This window comes from Quercus lobata, chromosome 2 (assembly GCF_001633185.2).
Source record: "Quercus lobata isolate SW786 chromosome 2, ValleyOak3.0 Primary Assembly, whole genome shotgun sequence".
NCBI lineage: Eukaryota > Viridiplantae > Streptophyta > Magnoliopsida > Fagales > Fagaceae > Quercus > Quercus lobata.
In genome coordinates, this window is record NC_044905.1 from 839,256 (window position 1) to 856,339 (window position 17,084).

General features: G+C 34.6%; 1 protein-coding gene across 1 annotated transcript; it reads right to left on the reverse strand.

Annotated features, from left to right (window-relative positions):
- Nucleotides 1-6,203: 6,203 nt before the first annotated feature.
- On the reverse strand, nt 6,204-11,273 carry LOC115969718 (G-type lectin S-receptor-like serine/threonine-protein kinase At4g27290). Its single transcript, XM_031089357.1, has 7 exons — nt 9,968-11,273; nt 9,717-9,842; nt 7,517-7,674; nt 7,206-7,416; nt 6,835-7,072; nt 6,609-6,759; nt 6,204-6,530 (listed from the first exon to the last, which is right to left on the reverse strand). Exons 1-7 carry the CDS (start codon nt 11,250-11,252, stop codon nt 6,237-6,239), a joined length of 2,463 nt encoding a protein of 820 aa, XP_030945217.1. The 5' UTR covers nt 11,253-11,273; the 3' UTR covers nt 6,204-6,236.
- Nucleotides 11,274-17,084: the final 5,811 nt, after the last annotated feature.

Here is a 17,084-nt window from a genome sequence, read left to right on the forward strand (position 1 = left end):
TTTCAATTATCACATTTTACTCTTAGATACATAGATGCCTTTTGGTTTGGTTTGTGACACTTCAGTGTTTAGCTCCCTTTAGCTACATTAGTCAGTTCAGTAAACTTTAATTAAATTTGATGATGTGATCAGAGGATATATATATATATATATATTCTATGACTCATATATTCTCAAAATTGATACATTTAACCCATCGTATCACAGATTGATTCTCAAATTTAATGACAAGACATTTTTCCTTTGCACCACAAGATTATACACTTGCGAGAAACTCAACACATAAACATTGGTTTAGTGGCTTAAAATATATACTTGTGCATGGTTATCCTTTTACTAAGCTTAAGAATGTTATCTATGATTGGAAAATTGGATAGACTCTGAGGAGGTATGAGTCGTGAAGTAGAAATATTTTATTTTCTTAAAATCTGTATTAGAAGGTGATGCATTTGTGTTATTCAAAAGTGGCAACATAAGAAGTTAATGGTGTCTAAAATCTATATTAATATCTATATCTATATAATATCTATAAGTCGAAGCATAATATTTATTGCTGCTATACTCCTATCAAGCCACATCAACATAACATTTCAATCCATTCAGTATAGTTCGGTCCCATTCGGTCCACTTTAGTTCATTTGGTCCATTTCGGTCCAATTCCATCCAATTCTAATTCATTCTGTCCACTTCAGTACAATTTGGTCCATTTTGGTCCTATTCGGTGCACCTGAACCTCATTCTGTCCACTTCAGTACATTTCGGTCCACTTCAATCCCATTCAGTCCAATTGCGTCCCATTTCGTCCACTTCAGTACAATTCGGTTCAATTAAGTCCACTTTAGTACAATTCGGTCCTAGTCGGTCCACTTCAGTCCAATTTGATCCATTTGGACTAATTGAACCTTAAATTAATCCATTTAAATCTTTTTATTAAATTAAATTAAATTATATTATATATATATATATATATATATATATATATATGTATGTATTGTTGTTGAATGCAAATGTGTTCCATTATATAAAACTTATAAAAATAGAAAATATTTTTAAAAATACAGCACTATTTAACTTACAAATATCGTGTGGGTTTACGACTAATCTTTGGATAAAGGGTTGTTACACTTTTTACATTTAAAGAGAAAATGAAGTAATAATTTTATGCTAGTGAAATTACATGTCTTAGTACCATCATAGCACAAGAAGTGGTTGACTGTTGACACCCTGGCTTATGGGTCTCAACTCTCATATCATATATATATTTTGATTTAGGGCCTGTTTGGATATCGTTTATTGCTGAAAACTGAAAACATTATAATAAAATAATTTTTAAATGTGTGAATAATGCCGTGGGGCCTAGTTTTAAAGTTGATTTTGTCAAATTCCGTACTTATAAGTCCCGTAAATAGTACACAGAACCTACTATTTTAAACACAAACGCAAACACAAACCCAAATTTAACTGTATCCAAACTCTCACTTAACATATTTTCACCATCAATAACAAGGCTACAGTCGTTCAGATTACAAGCCTACAGCCACAATCATTTTACCATTATTTGCTCACATGTCATTCACGTGATGCAATTAGTGTTGTAATTAGTTTTGCACGCGTGTCGTAATTTAATTAGTTGTAACTAGAATTAGTTAGTTAGATTTCATTCTGTTAGGCTTGTTAGTTTGTTGATAGGCTCCGTATCTGTGTTTATAAACAGAGCAGCACATGTAATTATTTAGATCTTTTTTCTAATTTTTCATTCAAGATTGTGAATTTCACTCTCAAAATTCTTTTTCATCTTCCTAATTTTCCTTTGAATTCTTCTTCAAGAATATTTTTCCTTGAATCCTTAGGAATAAGCTTTCCTTCATTTCCATGGCTGAAGCTTCAGCAACTTCTGATTCTATTACCGCTCCTACAACTACGAACGGTTCTTGTTAGCCAATTACTCATTGTCAAAAACTATCACACCTGGTCTCGCTCAATGATCATGGCTCTCATAGCCAAGACTAAAATTGGTTTTGTTAATGGCACAATATACCAATGAATACCGTCCAATTTTCAGTCGTTGGATAAGATGCAACACAATGGTGCTCTCCTGGATTCTCAATTCTATTTCTACTAACTGTATAAAAAGTGGCAATGCCTCTTTCTACAATAAACTTGGTTTAGTCAATTGGTGAGCAAAACTCACCGTTTTGTCTTTTTTTAGTCACGCCGTTTCAGTTTGCTTTTTTTAAATATTTATATGAGTTGTCATGTATATTGTTATATTGCACAATAAATTTTACAATATTTTCATAATTATTAAAGTGTTTGTGGGGGTAAAATTTATTAGTCAACGGTGGGCTTTGGTACCCATACGGAGCCCAGCCATAATAGGAAGCGAAGACACGGCCAGAGGACTTCCAGCCCAATCCTGTTGGGCCAGGCTTGTTTAAGGGGCGTCCGAGGAGGAGTGCCTCCTCGGACGCACCAAACGGAAGTCCAACTCACACTCTTTACATGGTGAGAAATCGTCCAAAATCAAAGGGAAATGCTGGACGTTTAGGGGGCAACCACAACTGCCGCATTAAATGCAAGGAAGCTACTTTTCCAGCCGCATTAATGTAGAGAGGACAGGAGAACAGTATTATCTTGGCCAGTGCAACTCACAGAAAAGAAGGAGGATGTCCTATGGGACAGGCACTCAAGTAGAGGCCCAGATGGTTAACAAGTGTAGGGCCATTATCATTTGAAGGATGCTATATAAGAGAAGAAAATCCCCATGATAGAGGGATCAGAAGAACGGAAGAGAAAAAGAAGGAAAAAAGAGAGAGAGAGATAGAGAAAGGAGTTTTGTAGACGATACATCAGATACAGTTCCATGGACTGTTATCCCAGGAAGCTTAAGGAAAAATGTTACAACTCTTATTGTTTTCACAATTGTTGATATCTCAGTTTCTTATACATCAAATAAAAAAATGCTAAGTCCACAACATTTTAACATTAATTTATACAATGCCTAAAGTTTTTTTTTTTTTTTTTTCCAGTTATCGATTTGTGTTTTTTTTTTTTTAAATATTTATGTAAGCTGGCATATCTATTAACTATATAAAAAGAGCCAAAGGCTCATGAATATGTTTTTTTGGTTTATTCAATTAGTGAGGTGCACTTTTTCTTTTTTTTTTTTTTTTCTTCTTTTTCCCTTCAAGTATGCCAGTTGGTTTAAGCTTTGTTTTTGTTTTTTTGTTTTTTTTTTTAAGATCTTTATATGTTTACTTTGTAATTGCAATACAAGTTTACATTATAAATACACAAAAGTGGTTAATATTATACACATTTGCACAAAAAATGGTAAATATTGTACAAAGTTTGTAAATGTGTACAAAATTTGCCAATTTTTTTGTGTCTGTAATATAAATTTACATTGTAATTAAGTACAATGTATACATAGAGATATTATAAAAATGTTGTAACGTATGTGTCAATTCCTTATGAGTCAAAATAAAATAAAATAATATTATACCGAGATCTAGCACAACTAAAGATGTCATGACATTTTGTTGTTATTATAATATATTTATAACTATTAAGGTGTAAGTTATAGGTCAAAATAAAATAATAAAATATTAGACTGGGATTTGTCACAGTCTTATACGATTGAGATTAACTTTTTATGACATAATTATCAAAATTCTTAAAATTAATGTCTCTTTTGATTAATGTAAATCTCTTTGTATTTTAAAAATCAAATTATTTATTTTGTGATACAAATAAAATCTAAAATTGATCCTAATCACAATTTTTTTTTCCCATGGCTAGCACGTGCCTTGCACGTGCTGCCTTGACTAGTATATATAAAAAGTGCCTATGCGTAAACAGTGTTTTACACCGCGCATTTGGTTTGTTCAACCCGCATTGTGCTTTGGCCCTTTTTTTTTCGGCTGGTTTTATTTGTCCTTTTTTTTTTTTTTACTTTTCTTTTAAATATTTATTATTTATATGTACATATTCAATTTTTCACTTAAAATTTGTTGTGAAAATGCTATGGACGTAAAAAATAAAATATAAATATAAAATTGAGACCTACCACAGCTGGGAATGAAAAAAATTGCGAAAATGTTGTGACATTTTGTTGTGCTCCTAGAATTCTTTTTTGTGTGACATTTTGTTGTCTTCCTAGGTTTCCTTTTTTGTTTAGTCAAATTTGGTAAGCCAAAATTCATTGTTTTAGGCACATTTTTCTTCATTTGGCTTTTTATTTGTTATTATTATTTTTTTAATGCACGGGCAAAAGTGGTTAGCCTAATTTAAAACCAATAACAATTTACCACTTAGGATTTATTATAAAAATGTTGTGGATGTAACATTATTCTAAAATAAAATAATAAAATATCAGACCAAAACCCACCATAGCTAGAAACAAAGGTATTGTAAAAATATCGTGACATTTTGTTGTGTTCCTAGAATTTGTTTTTGGTTTCGTCAATTTGTTGAACCAAAATTCATTGTTTTATGCATAATTTTTTTAGGTTGATTTTTTTAACACATTGTTTCAAGTTATTTAAAAAAAAAAAAATTTGTTTTACACGCAAATTGATGAAATAACACTTTTCTCCTTTATGTTTGGAGTAATTTCATTCCCCCCTAAATTAAAGTTGAATAATTTCCTCCTTTATATTTTGTAAAAGAGCATATACACCTACTATTACTCTCTTAATCAAACCCCAACGAAATCTTATAATTCCTAAAATTTCTATAATCCAATGTCTAAAATACTCCTACTAAATTTTAATGTCCCAAAAATTTCTTCTTGTATTTTGAATAGTATGCGGTAGACTGGTAGTCATGCTTTGAAAGTTAGAATGATAATATATGGTGTTCTATTTGTTACCTAGAGAACACTAATTTATTAGGTTTAAATCTTCTAGACTTATAATTTTATTTAATAGAAACTTTGATGACAAATGTCTTTTGTTATTTGTTCTTTTTTTAATTTATTTTCCTACTTAAAAGGGTGTTCATTAAAAATAAGTAAGCTAAACATTGTAATTTGACTCATAAAATAAGATGATAAAGAATAAAGTATGAATAAAAAATTCTTCATTGTAGATGGTTGCAAGTATTTAATTTGGTGAAGATCTTCAAAAAAATTGTAGCATATATCATCATTCATTGCAAAAATTTAAATATTGTGGAAAGATGATGACATTCATTATCATTCTTTGTAGCATTTTTTGGTGAGTACATATTACATTTAGTAAATAAATTCTAAAAAGTTGTCATAGTAAATACTAAATAGTTATTCAAATACCTATTTTAAATTTAAGTACATGATTTCATACTTCTTCAACCAAATAAAAAAAAAAATTATATTAATTTTCTCACTAAAGGGGCAGCACGTGCCTTGCACATGCAATCCGTACTAGTCTAAATTAAAGACGTCGTTTCCAGTGTGATTATTTACATGTAGGCAGCTTGAGATGTCTGGCTGGATCTTCAAGAGAGGTTTGCACAAAGGAATGCACCTGGAATCTTTCAGATTTAGAAGGCAATCTCATTTCTTGCTCAAGATTAGTCCATTTTGAGTGCTTATTTTACTAGGCTTAAAAAACTTTGGGATGAGTTATCTAATTACAAGGTCTGGTTTGATTATCGTATTCAAGAATACATTATGAATTTTCTAGTATTGTTTTCAAAGCAATTTGGACCACTTTTTAGTTGGAATTACTTCCAAACTATCAAGATACCTTAAATTAACCTTTGTTGATATATTGAGATCATCATTGGAGTCGAGAACTAAAGATTATTAACTAGTACAAAAAGAGGTGTTTACAGATAATTCTTTTTACTCAACCTACATTCTCATATTCAATATTAAGTGTGCCATTTTCAAACAACTACATCTCATCCATTTCAAATCCAAATTAGGTAAAATCTATGTCCATTTTAGAATTTTGGATGTCTACTTACCAATGAAACAATTTACACATAGAAATTCATTATAGTGGGAAAGATAAGGAAAAAGATCATCAAATTCTCATATTTAAGCATATTAAAAGTTAGTTGTCTCTGAGCAACTTTTGGCCCAAACACAAACCTATATAGTATTGTAGAAGCCATTATAAACCTTTAAAGTTCAAATAGGACTGATATCACATACATGGAGAATACAACTGTGTATAATTTAAAAAATGTATAGATTCAAAATATCAATCATAAGATATGTTATACAATGCAATTGATATGATGCTTGACTATCGAGCCTCTAACACGGTAATAGTAATTCCATTGACTGAGGATGACTGGTTCTTCCTTGATGAAGGTGATTTTTTTCCTACAAAGAAACCTAGCTCTTTGGGTTCAGGTAATGAACCCTCACTGTGCAATAGCATAACCACAGATGACATATTTGGCCGATCGTCATGATGTTGTTGCAAACATAAGAAACTAATATGGAGGCAACGTATAATCTTCGATTGGATGCCAGAGTCCTCTAAGCAAGTATCAATCAGTTCTAAAGGCCTACCTTCTTTCCATAATTTCCATGCCTAAAATATTTAAAAATTCTCTATCATTATTTGTATCATTATATGTAAGATAGGGGATGAAAGTTGTTGAGAACTCACATGTTCAACAAGGTTTAGACTATGGTCTGGATGGAACCAGCCTCGATTTCTCTTTCCACTTATTATCTCCAACAACAATATTCCAAAACTAAAAACATCAGATTTTATTGAAAATATACCATCAATTGCGTACTCAGGTGCCATATAACCACTGCAAAAACATCATTAAGCATTAAAATATTTGATTAAAAAAATGTCAACAATAAAACATGTTGAGAATACATACTATGTTCCAACCACTCGTTTTGTGTTTCCTTCGATTTGATCTCCACCAACAATTCTAGCCATACCAAAGTCAGAAATTTTTGGAATCATCTTACTATCAAGTAAAACATTGCTTGCTTTGAGGTCTCTATGTATAATCCTCAATCTAGAATCTTCGTGAAGATAGAGAAGCCCTCGCGCAATCCCATAGATAATGTTAAAACGCATAGACCAACCCAAAGCTTTAGCTCTTGTTTGATCTGAAAAGTTTCTCATTTATGTTAATATTAAGTTGAACATGAATAATGAAACAAGAAATTGGTATTTCTTTAAATAACAATGAAAACTTTCATTGAGTTTGGTAAAAATTATTTGTTTTAGAGAAGTTCAAACCAAAAATGAAGGAATCCAAGCTTCCATTGTGCATATATTCATAGATTAGGATTTTCTCATCTCCTTCAATGCAATAGCCCAAAAGCCTAACAAGATTTCGATGCTGCAATTTGGCGATTAGTATAACTTCATTTTTAAACTCATTCAATCCTTGTCCAGAACTCCATGAAAGCCTTTTCACAGCAATTTCTTTTCCATCGACTAGTGTACCCTGAAATTTCAAATATGCAAGTAGTTTTTTTTTTATTGTAGTTGAGTATGGTAAGAATTGCATTTTTTGTGATCTTTATAAAAGCATGTTGCAGAGTTACCTTATATACAAGTCCAAAGCCACCTTCACCAAGCTTGTTATTACTTGAAAAGTTGTCAGTGGCAGTGGCTATGGTAGCTAGGGTGAAGAATGTGACCTCCATGTCTTCACTTTGGGCTTCAATGTTCTGGTCTATCATCACATTATTCTCCAATTTCTCTGCTAAGATCATGATGGGCTTCACATTATACATAAGAAATAAGAATAGGGCTATTGTTAAATTCGGTTTAGACCCACTGGTTAATTACACAATAGAATTATTATTTGATTTCAAATCAACTAAATTAGGCAATCCAAAACATCAATATCAATAATCAAAATACAATAAGTGACCAAGTCATAAAGAAAAATAAAATAAAATAAAACTATAAATGCATGAGACACGTAGGTTGTGTTTAACATTGGCTTAAAAAATCTTTTTTTTTTAATAATTATTTGGCTTATTTTTGCTACTATTTAGCTTATTTTTAATACTATTCATGGGTCCCATTGCACTTTTTGATGTTATTCATGGGTCTCACTGTACTATTTCAACTATTTTTTAACTTTATCTACAATACTTTCATAAAAAAAATTTTAATCTGAGTTAAATAAGTTATTCCCAAACAGACTTATAATATGATTATGAAGTGAAAAACCTACGGAGAACTCTCTAAAGGAAAAAAAGGACTATATGTGTAAACTACTCCCACTAAGGCAATCAACTAGAAAAGGATGTGTTTTACAGGCTTGAAAATAAAAAATTGTACCTGGCTTTAATTTCCCAATAGATAACTTTTGCGACTCACAATAGCTTTAAAACTTTTAGCTTCTTCCTATATGGATTCCTTCAATTCCTTCATGAATGGCAGGTGTAGTGACCCAAAAAGGGGGGTCTTGCATTCCATAGAATCTCACATCGCCTAGGGAAGTACATGGGAATGTGTTTATAAGGAATGACCTCCCCTCAATGTGTAGAGGCCTTTTCCCCAGCGCAACCTAGGGAAGAACAAAACCGTGAGGGGTATGGGTCCCAAAGTGGACAATATCTACACAGTTGGAGTGGGGTCGTTACAGATGGTATCAAAGCCATGCCTTAGCCGGAAGTGTGGACCCCTCACGCGAGGACGCGTGTGACCGTAAGGGGGGTGGATTGTAGTGACCCAAAAAGGAGGGTCTTGCATTCCATGGAATCCCACATCGCCTAGGGAAGCACATGGGAATTTGTTTATAAGGAATGACCTCCCCTCAATGTGTAGAGGCCTTTTCCCCAGCACAACCTGGGGAAGAGCAAAACCATGAGGGGTATGGGTCCCACAATGGACAATATCTACACAGTTGGGGCGAGTTCATTACAGATGGTATCAGAGCCATGCCCTAGCCGGAAGTGTGGGCCCCTCACACGAGGACGCGTGTGCCCGTAAAAGGGGTGGATTGAAGTGATCCAAAAAGGGGGGTCTTGCATTCCATGGAATCCCACATCGCCTAGGAAAGCACATGAGAATGTGTTTATAAGGAATGACCTCCCTTCAATGTGTAGAGGCCTTTTCCCCAGCGCAACCTAGGGAAGAACAAAACCGTGATGGGTATGGGCCCCAAAGTGGACAATATCTACACAGTTAGGGTGGGGTCATTACAATAGGTCTGTGTAAATTAACTAGAACCTTTGGTGCACTCCAATTAAGGTACCTCCTTGAATATTTGATCTACAGTCAAAACAAAGATTTAGATTATTTTTTGTGATTCTCGTTCAATGGGCCATTTCAGCCCATCTATATTTACTAGCTTGAGTCAACCTCTTGTTTCCCCCGCTTTAGGCCATAATATATTTTAGCCTTACCAATATTTTGCAAATTTTAGTCCTTACCATTATTTTTCTTAAGATCATATAGCTAAAACTTCACAGCTTTTCTTGTTCAACATCTTATTAGCGGCTTTGTACGTTTTTAGAAGTTCAATTAAGAATCTGTTTGGATACCGTTTATCACTAAAAGCTGAAAATATTATAGCAAAATAATTTTTAATATGTAAATAGTACCATGGGACCCAGTTTTAAAGTTTTTTTCTTGCTGAAAAAAGTACTTACAGATCCTATAAACAGTACACGAGATCCATACAAAAAACACAAACATACGTCTACTTTCCTTTTCATTGTAATCCAAACGTAAACTAAACAACCTTGAAATATCTTTTCCAAGGTGGGTCAGAGAAAGAAATATTACCTCCGAAGTTTGTCCTTTTGCTGATGCAGTAGGGAATCAAGAGCATGCCAAAAACGACGGCAATTGCAACCACAACTATCACTATAACCTTCATCTTTTGCTTGTCTTTCTCCTCTTTATGATTGACTTTGCATAAGAAAAGCAAAAATATTTTAGTAATGCAATAAAATAGATGGAAACAACAAAGATTATAGCTTCAATGGCATGTAAAAATATAAATTAAAGAGCAATAAAGACCGTAGGCCTATTACCTTGCTCTGAAGCAGGCATTCGAATATATACATCCTGCATAGTTGCAAACTGTCTAATATCAATTAGATCCCCAAACCACATGACGCAGCCACTTCCTCCATTTTTAATATCTGAGTTTGCATAAGCCGTACAGGAACAATTGTTCAAACATTTGACTCTACATTCGTTAAGATTCATACTTCCGTTCATCCAGGAATACGTGGTATCTGGCATTTTGAGCCCAACAAATTTAGCAAACCCAATTTTATCTTTATCCTCGCAGCTCAATCGGGTAATGCGTATACATCCCTTAGACCACTCATCTGGGTTCCATGTATCTGGTGACTTATGCTTGAATCCTTCTACACATTGACAGATAGGTGACTTACCAGGGATACAATTTCCATAAGGACCACATAAATTATAGTTGTCACATTTGTCTCTTGGTAGAGAACTATATGTGAACCATTTTTGTTCTGCTTCGACCCACATGTTTATCTCTAATGAGTACGGATTTTCGTTCAAAACTCCTCTTATGATTACAGATTTTTTAATCAGGTGGGATATGTAGTATACCTCATCGCTGTTCATGACAAAATCGCTGGTGGCAATCTGATTTTCGTTCATGTTTGGTAACCAACTGAAACCAAGGCCATTCCATGGGCCGGTCCGTGAGAGCTTCTTGGTGCCTTTCTTTATGAATATATCAGGGTAATTATGAAGTTCAACCCCAGCACTCAGTTCTCCAGGAGACGGGTCATCTGGACTCTTCCATGCAGATATGCGCCGTTCCAGACCAGTCTTTAAGTCCCATCCAAGCTTCATTCCTGGTAGCAAAGTGTCAGAAGGATAGTCAAAGCTTTGCCACAAATATTTTTCTGGGTTTTCTTCCTTCTCTTCTCTTAATACTAGATTTCCTGAATCTAAAAGCTGGACTATTGGATTCCAGGCCTTTTTTGTTGAGTTTGCCGACCAAGCAACTGTTCTATTCTGGCTGAGAAGAACAAGACTACCTGAACTGTTTACCATCAACGTGCCAGACGAGTCGTTTATTGGATTGAGCCGGTTAGCTACCCAAACAACCGTTCTAACTGAGATATTGTTGTACCATATTCCCAAGTAACGGTTACCGGAATTACCAGGACTAAAGAACCCCAGGGCAAAGCTTCCATCTCTAGAGACCAGGGTCATGCCCTCAGTGAGGGATTCGGATTTTGCGATGCCGTCAGCAGCATCCGACAGTACAAAGAAGAAAAGAAGCAAACTCGAACTCAACAACAACAACACAAAAGCAAAGATGTCCATTTTTTTTATTTTTTTTTTTGGTTAAGGGGAACAACAAACAGAACTACCTCACCCTATCAGATAGCATAGAGTTAGACATCCTATTATACAAAATACCAGCAGCTCTTAGCCAAACAGAACTACTGTAACGTCCTAGTCAGATAAAAAATAATAGTGAAAGTCAGATTTTTAACGGATCTCACGTGCCTTCCAACTACCCCACCTACCCACCATTCTCCACCACTCATTTCACACTGTCATTCTCAGGGACAGAACCAGGATTTGAACCTGAGGGGGCCAGGTGGCATTTGGAACTTCAGTTTGGAGATTTTCAGAAACTAGGACATCAACGGATTCAACGCTAGGGGTTGGCAATCTTGCATTATCAGCTATGACTTCGGAATTATTTGGATTTTTTCTTTTGAAAAAATTTAATATTGTAGTGGACTTACTCATGATCTACAAATTAAAAAAAAGAAAGTTTCTCATTATTTCCATAATTCGTAGTTCTATACACCAACTAAAAAAAGGAACTTCTCAACCAAAAAAAAAAAATCTAAAACCAAAATAATCACAAACAGATAAGCACAAGTTTATATATATTACTAATATTAGCCACGTCACATAAAGTGATAAAAACAAAGTTCACAAGTTCATATTATCATATATATACATATAATATTACTATATTAGCCACATCACACAAAGTGACAAAGACAATTTTTGATAAAACCAAAACAATTAACCAAAGACTTGGTTAATTGGTGATTGGACTCACAAAAAAGTCATTTATGACTTACCAAAGACTAATCTTCACAGACTCACAAGTGAGAAAAAAAATACTACCAAATACTACTCTCACAAATAAGATATTCACTATCACATACTCACATTCCACTGTATCTTGGTACTACTTTTTTTTTTTTTTTTTGGTTTCCCACAGTGTATCCTCAAAACTTTCAACCAGAGACTAATCACTGTTCATGCCGGGTCGGCCCACGAAGGGGTAAAGCACTAGCCTAGGGATTCTTTTCAAAGTGCAGGTAGCAGGACTCGAACTAGGGAGCACACCTAGTCGAGCCAAGTACAAACACTCTGAGACCAAGCGCCGAACCGCTTGGCCAACCCCACTGGGTTATCTTGGTACTACTTTATTTCTTTATAGTTAAAACCCCAAAAAAAAAAAAAAAAAAAAAGTTACAAACAAAATTTGAAATTGGTCCTACGTCCACGCAATCAAAAAAGCAAAAAGCAACAAACAAATAAACAATTACACTTTACACACTAGTCAATACTCAAGTCTCAATCCAAAGCCACAAACACCAAGTCACCAACTAAGTCTACGGTCCACACAGACATGATGACAAGACACAACACAGTAAACACACCAGTCCAATAAAAGCCAGTAAGCCACAATTCACAAATACTGAAATATAGTCAACACAGTTCATCAAAAAACGCAGAGGGCAGAGGGCTAACCCGGCAAGACAAAAAAACAAAAATCTAAACTTGAGAGAGGAGAGAAATTTCTTAGATTTACCATGTGTGACTGTGATCAAGCATCTAAGGAGGAGCAGCAGCAGCAATAGACCAACAGTCCAGATCTGATCTGAGGAAAAAAATAGCAGCAGCACTTAGCAGCAATGATGGAGCCTGGAGGAGGCGTTGATACTTGATGAGGTTGAGTGGAGAAAGAGTGAGGTTAGAGCATCCACAGCAGTGGAGCTAAAAATTTAGTTTTTTAGCTCCACCAAAAGTTACTTTATCTATTTTACCTACACACATACTACAGCAGTTGATCTATTTTAGCTTTCAACACAATAAAATAATATAAATATCACAATAAAATAATATAACTACTACAATAAAATAATCCATCCCACTACAATAAAATAATATATTCACTACCCACAATTATCACAGCCACGCACTCCATCAGCAACAACCTTCATGTGACAACCACAGCACACGACAACAACCTTCATGTGACCACCACAGCCCATGGCCACAACCATAACCCAACATAGCCCACGGCAAGAAAAAAAAAAAAATCAAACCACCACCAACACAGCCACAACCACCAACATAGCCCACAGCAAACACAACCACAGCTACCAAACCACCACCAACATAGCCACCAAACCTCCATTTCAACCACAATCCACAATCACAACCAAACCCAACAAAAAATAAAAAAATCAAACGCCCAAAAACCCACAAACCCAACAATCCAAAACCCATGAACCCAAAATTCCCGTCGCCGATCCTGGGTCCGTGGGTCCGTGGCGCGCTTGAGTTCGATGGGTCCGTGAACCCACAAACCCATGAACCCAAAAATATTGACCGAGCATAGAGTTTCGATGGGTCCGTGGCGCGCTTGAGTTCGATGATGGCGAGATGGGTCAGCGGCGTGGGACGACAACTGGGCGACGACAATGAACATCGACGATGGCGAAGCAGAGAGTAGACGAGTCAGCAGCGTGGGACGGCAACTGGGCGACGACGATGAAGATCGATTATGAAGATCGGCGACGATGAAGATCGGCGATGGCGAAGCAGAGAGTAGACGAGGGAGAGAAAAAAAATGAGGAGGAAAGAGGAAGAAACAAGAGAAGCCAGAGAGAGAGAGAGAGAGAAAATAAAGAAAAAGGAAAAAATATTTTTTTAATAGAAGTGGAGAGAGAAATTTAATAAAATAATATTTTTTTTTATTTTAGATGGTATGAAAATAGATGTGCACTGTAGCAATGGAGCTAAATTTTTTAGATTTAGCTCCACTGCTGCAGCCAAGTTTTTGTGTTTGTGGAGCTAAATTTTAGCATTATAGCATTATAGCTCCACTGCTGCAAATGCTCTTAGGGTAAAAATTTGAGAATTGTAATTTAGGTTTTCAGATTTCATTCCATATTTATTTTTATTTTGTCTGTTATTTATTTTTTATTTTTATGAGAAATTGTCGGTGATTTTTTCAGATTTATTCATCCAGTTTTTTTTTTTTTTAATTGGGGGGGGGCTATTAGGACGAAAATTTAGTATATTAGCTTTTCTTTTTTTTGGGGAGGGGGGGGGGGCCAATGGCCCCCCCTGCCCTACTGTAGGTCCGTCCCTGATCATTCTCTCTTTTGGCCAGTCAACAAGGGTCCTCTACTCTTGTTTTCTTTTTCATCTTCTCACAAATACAAACACTCATCTCACACTTCCTCACACTCTCCCACCGGTACCTCCATGCCACCATCTCCACCATCATTTTTCCAGAAATGTCACCGAAAAATCCTTAGGAACCTCTAAGCATTTTTATCTTTTATTTAAGGTAAAAAATTCTAATCTTTTTGGTGGGTTTTACACTTTTGCCTGAGGTTATTTTTATCTAAGTTTTAATAATGTTACCCATGTGATTTTTAAGCACTGGAAGTGATATTTATATGTTTATATGCATGAGTTTTGTATTAATGGAATTATTTGATGAGTGGGTATATAGTTTGTGCTAATGATGACTACCTAATCTTTATTTATGGTGGAAAATTTAGGGGTTTTGAGTTATAACATGTGATGGTTGGTAAATCTAATTTTTCCATCACCATTGGGTTTATTTGAAATTAGTTGAAGTTCTAAATTTCTTGTCTTGGAGGATATATTGATTTTGTTTTCATGGGTTTCTTAATGACGTAGTGTAAATTTTATGGAAACTAGTTATGAAGTTGGAGATGATATTAAATGGGTTAACTTTATAAATTGGAGTTTATGTATTGTGAATCAATTTATCGAGAACTTTGGAAGTGGAATATATTATTATTGATGAGGTTAAATACTAGGCTTGCCTAATTAAGTGCTCTTTTGGCAATTCCTAAAGTGTAGTTAAATACAATTTCAAACATTATGCTTATTATGATAGGTTTACTTGATATTGTTTAGTTTCTAGCTAATCTCCTTGGAGCTTGGAGAATTAGGCTTTTGCGGTTGCGAGGTAAGTAGATTTTTAATAGGATTTTTGAAAAATAAACATGTTGCATAAATGATGTTTTTGGGTTAGACACACTTTTGGAAACTACCTATGGAAATTATATTTTCCTAAAAAACTATTGTGTCGTAACCTTAATATATATATATATATATATATATATATATATATATATATGTGATTATATATGAAAATGCATCATATTTGGTATTGCATTTGGAGAAATACATAAATTGTTGATATGGAAAAATGAGCATCTTTTTTTTAATCTTTAATAAGGAAATCTTGGAATTCATGGTATATTAGAAAATTTAAAGATGCTTATCTTGTTTTGTTATGTGGGAAATTAATAGAAAATCTTTTGACAAGAATGAAGTTGAAAACCTTGCAAACTTTGTGGAAGTTAAATTATTTAAGGTTTTTCTGAAACTACTTGGATATAAATGATGTGTTTCAAAGTGATGTAACTTGTGAGCTTTATGTGGTTTTGACACCATGCCATGTGTGATTTCCCGGTGATCACCCGATTTGGTTTCCGTTGTCTTTGTGACAATGGAATCAAATCCAGGTCAGCGCCCTTTTACTTTGGATGACGCGTTCTTCCCTACTGCCCATGAGGGGAAGAGGTTCCTTGATTGTGTGTGGGTGAGGCTGCTGTCCATGGGGCCAAGAGACCACATGCAAGAGAGGTCCTATTTGACGCGCTCTCTCTGCTACCCATGGGGGAAGAGAAAAACCTTGAGGGTATGGGTGAGGCTGCTGTCCATGGGGCCAAGAGTCTGCATACCAGAGAGGACAATATCATGCTAGTTGTGAATGGGTGGATCCCCTAACAGATCTATGTGGTAGTGTGGTATATTTGTGATCATTTATCTTATGTTAGATATTATGGCTTTGGAAATTATATTGTTGATGCTCACAGATTATAGTATATAGTTTCAGGATATTTATTTTGGGAAATTTTGTGTTTCATTACTTAATCATTCTTGTCATATTATTATTATTGAAGATGAAACTTGTATTTCCCCCACCCCCATTAATTATGCTACTTACTGGGCATTAGCTCATCTCACCCTCTAACAGTTTTTCAGATTTACTAGCTATACCTTGGGTATGGAGCTTACTTCTTTGGTGATGATTAGAGTGCTATGTTAAATTTGGAGACTTTAGCTGTAAACGGTTGGTGACTTGATCTTGCTATGTTCAACAAGACCTCAATTAATTCTATTGGAGGTTGGTCACTTGAGGTTTGTTAGCCTTTGGCGTGGTAGGCCTAGACTCGATATTAAGATTCCTTATCCTTGATAAGATTGTGATTTTGTATAATCCAAGAGTTTTGTAATATATATTCATGTATTATGTGGAAGCACATGATTTTTAGTTATTGCTCATAAATGTATTATAGAGCTCAGACTTGTAATGTGGAGATTTATGGTTATATATTCTTATTATGCGAAAATGAAAGGAAAATAAAGATATCCTATAGTTTGGTTGTCCAAAAAGGAAAAATCTACAGGTACCTTCGAGATGTATTTCTCATGCTTTGGACCATTTTGGGTTTAGGGCGTGACAACTACCTCTTAGCCAACATTTTAAAGTTACGCCTATTAAAATGAGCAAAGGCTAGATCATGGAAGGCCATGCATTGACTCAGGCATGTGGTTATTCTTTTATGGTAACTAAGCTAGAGATAAATACAAACTAAAGCGCCAATATTATCAAGTTCGACTGGGGACCATCATCAATAATAAGAATAGAAATTATTTGTATCACATTTTATATTCCACTTTATATTTCACCAATCACAACTTGCTATGTATTTGTTTAATTTTCCTTATAAATAGTCAAAGTTTAAAATGGAAAAAAAAAAAAAAAATCACATGACAGATTGTGAT